Source organism: Elephantulus edwardii, unplaced genomic scaffold (genome assembly GCF_000299155.1).
Source record: "Elephantulus edwardii isolate Elephantulus edwardi_28Jun2011 unplaced genomic scaffold, EleEdw1.0 scaffold00076, whole genome shotgun sequence".
NCBI lineage: Eukaryota > Metazoa > Chordata > Mammalia > Macroscelidea > Macroscelididae > Elephantulus > Elephantulus edwardii.
In genome coordinates this window covers 14922947-14925661 of record NW_006399826.1, presented here as the reverse complement: position 1 = coordinate 14925661, position 2715 = coordinate 14922947, and the positions used below count along the sequence as shown (strand labels likewise).

Genomic DNA, 2715 nt, shown 5'->3' with positions numbered 1-2715 from the left:
AAAAAAAGATTGTCTTTTACTTGATAATCTGGCTAAAAGATAGCTATCATTTATTTTCAAGTAGTTCTTGCTCTAAATTTCATAATTGAAAAGATTACTTGCTAAGCCCCCTCTACAGGTAGCTCTGGTGGTCTACTGGGTGAGGAGTTGTGCTGTTAACCCAAAACTAAATGGTTTTAATTCACCAGTTACTCCTTAGGGAAAAAATAGACAATCTCCTCCCATATAATATACAGCTTCTGAAAGTCTGCTAGAGGTTCTGTGTGAGTGGGTTCTGACTTGACAGCACATCACAACAACAACATCACAAGCCCCTTCCTTCTCTTCAGTGACCTATTTTCAAAATCAAACCAACTGGTAAGAAATTTCAGGCATAAGGTCCTCTGGTGGCCTAGTGGCAAGAAGCTGCACTGCAATCCCAGAGGTATGCAGTGGTTCAAATCCACCAGATGCTCTGCTGGAGAAAGAGGGGCAATCTCCTCCTGGACCAGTCAGATCTGATTTGAGAGTATACACACGGAAAATAATAACAAAAAAATTTAAAAAGAAGAAGCATCAGTCTAGACAATGACAGGTCAAAGAGTTTCTCTAGGTGGATGGAACAATGTCTAAAGATCCTTGTTGCTGCAGTTGTTAAAGAACCTGGCTGTTAATTAAGAGGTTGGTGTTTCAATTGCTCTACAGGAGAAAGACGAGGTAATCGGCTTCTGTCAAAGTTATAAGGTGGGAACCCTACAGGATCAATTGTATTCTATCTATAGAGTATCTATAAACAAGAATCAATTCAATGGCAGCGGGTTTGGAAAGAGACAGCATGACAATGAACAAGTCAGTGTGGCTTTTCCCACTAATCACAGGGACAAGGAGGTAGCTGGCTCTGCTAAAATAAACACATTCATGCCCTCAGTACTTCCTGCATGTATTTATTTAGAGGGCTTGAAACACTCTTTCACCGCAGAGATTTTGGAGATACAGACCTGAAACCCATTAATTTAACTGGCCAGACATGACTGAGAACCTGAAAGGCCTGAGACTCTAGCTGCTCTACCGAGAGTTAAGTCAAGATGAAACCACTTCTGTTTGACCCAGAGCCTGTCAAAGAGGAGGCATAATACAGTTGATGTCCCCAATATCCACATCTCGGGGTGGGTTGAAGGTCAACGACACCCTATAATAAGGGCTCTTCTCATGAGCGGAGCAAGTCTTTAAGACTCTACTAAACAGTGCCTCCTGTCCCAGAATCCCAGAACCCTCCTCCCATCAAATCAATTGGCTCTTGGTGACCCCTAAGGTCTTCATGGCTGTGGTCTAGAAATTTTTTTTCTGAAGCACTTCTAGGTGAGTGTGAACAACCAAACCTTTCAGCTAGTAGCCAATGATTAGCCATCTGCACCACCCAGGGCCCATTTATCTGGACAACCAAAATCTTGGAGCTCTTTGGAGCCCTGGCCAGCTAATTCATCTTTTAAAAAAAATCCTCATAGCCACTGAATTGGTACTGATTCATAGCTGACCATCCTTCCAGTGGGTTTTCAGGAGGCTGTAAATTTCACAGGAGATTGCCCATCTTTCTCCCACAGAGCTGCTGGTGGGTTTGACCCACCAGGGAGGCTGCCGACTTTCCAACAGCTCTTCAGCTTGCTTTGGACTGTGGCACCTGAACTTCATTGTGAGAATTTAGTTATGAGAAATAGATACAAGAAATGAGTACCTTTAGGTTGTGCTCTGCCCTGGAATTTTCTCCTGCCAGAACATTTAAATTTTTCTAGGAACCTTCAGAATGTACACATCCTAATTTCAAAAGCAATGATAAGGTATTGAGCAAGGACCTTCCACCAATAAAAACATTTCAGTACCACTTAATCTCAACAAAGATGGGCAGATAAAGCAAAAGAAAGAAGGTAGGACATTAGAAACCATTGCCATGGAGTCAATTCAGACTCACAGCGACCCTCCACTGGGTGTTCCAAGGCTTTAAGTCTTTCAGGAGTCTCAGGGAGCAGCTGACAGATGCAAAGCACAGATCTTTCAGTTAGTCCCAAAAGTAACTCAAGGCCAGCAGGCTTCCTTCAATGCTAGGCTATCCTCCTTAACTTCTCCTTACATGTTAAAGCCCCAACACTCAACAATCTAGCCTCAGTCCTCAAGAAGGATGGCATAGGACCATGCAGACCAAGACCCTTGCCCTTGGGCTCAACCACAGCCATGCTGCCCTTCAGAGCATGCAGAACCCTGCTCCCCAGGCTTGTTCAGAAAAGACACATCAGCTCAGAGGTCCCCAGTGCTAGAAGCTGCATGGGAGCATCATACCTGTTTGTCCAGCCTGCGGACAAGGGCCAATCTTAGCTGGCTGAAGCCTCGGCGCGCTGCCTCACCAGCTTTATTTCCGAAAGGGTCCCTCCAAAGAGGACCAGGCGGGGCATCATCAGCACCGGCAACCAAAGACCGTCCATTCATCATCCTTCCTCTCTCTCCAAATGTGACGAAGGGCAAAAATATGTGAATCAGCGGGACATGCACCCTGATGGGGATGAGTGCATGATGGACATGCAAGACGAAGGCGGCTAGAGGGTGCTGCACGGGTTCCTGGGGCATCGTGGCCCCAGATGGAGGCTTCTAAGAGACAACGTGGCCTCTCCACCAACAAAGCGCTCGCTGGCAGATGGAGAGACAACTGATTTTGTTCTGCCGCAGTGTTCCATGGGCAAGAGGCTG

At 45.7% G+C, this 2715-nt stretch overlaps 1 protein-coding gene across 1 annotated transcript in view; it reads right to left on the bottom strand.

Moving 5' to 3' along the window:
* Positions 1 to 2457, bottom strand: part of SLC14A1 (solute carrier family 14 (urea transporter), member 1 (Kidd blood group)) — a 22829-nt gene extending 20372 nt beyond the window's left edge. Inside the window, exon 1 of the mRNA XM_006889216.1 lies at positions 2311 to 2457. Within this exon, the coding sequence (XP_006889278.1) occupies positions 2311 to 2457 (147 nt within the window). The remainder of the gene's footprint in view (positions 1 to 2310) is intronic.
* Between the last annotated feature and the right edge of the window lie 258 nt (positions 2458 to 2715).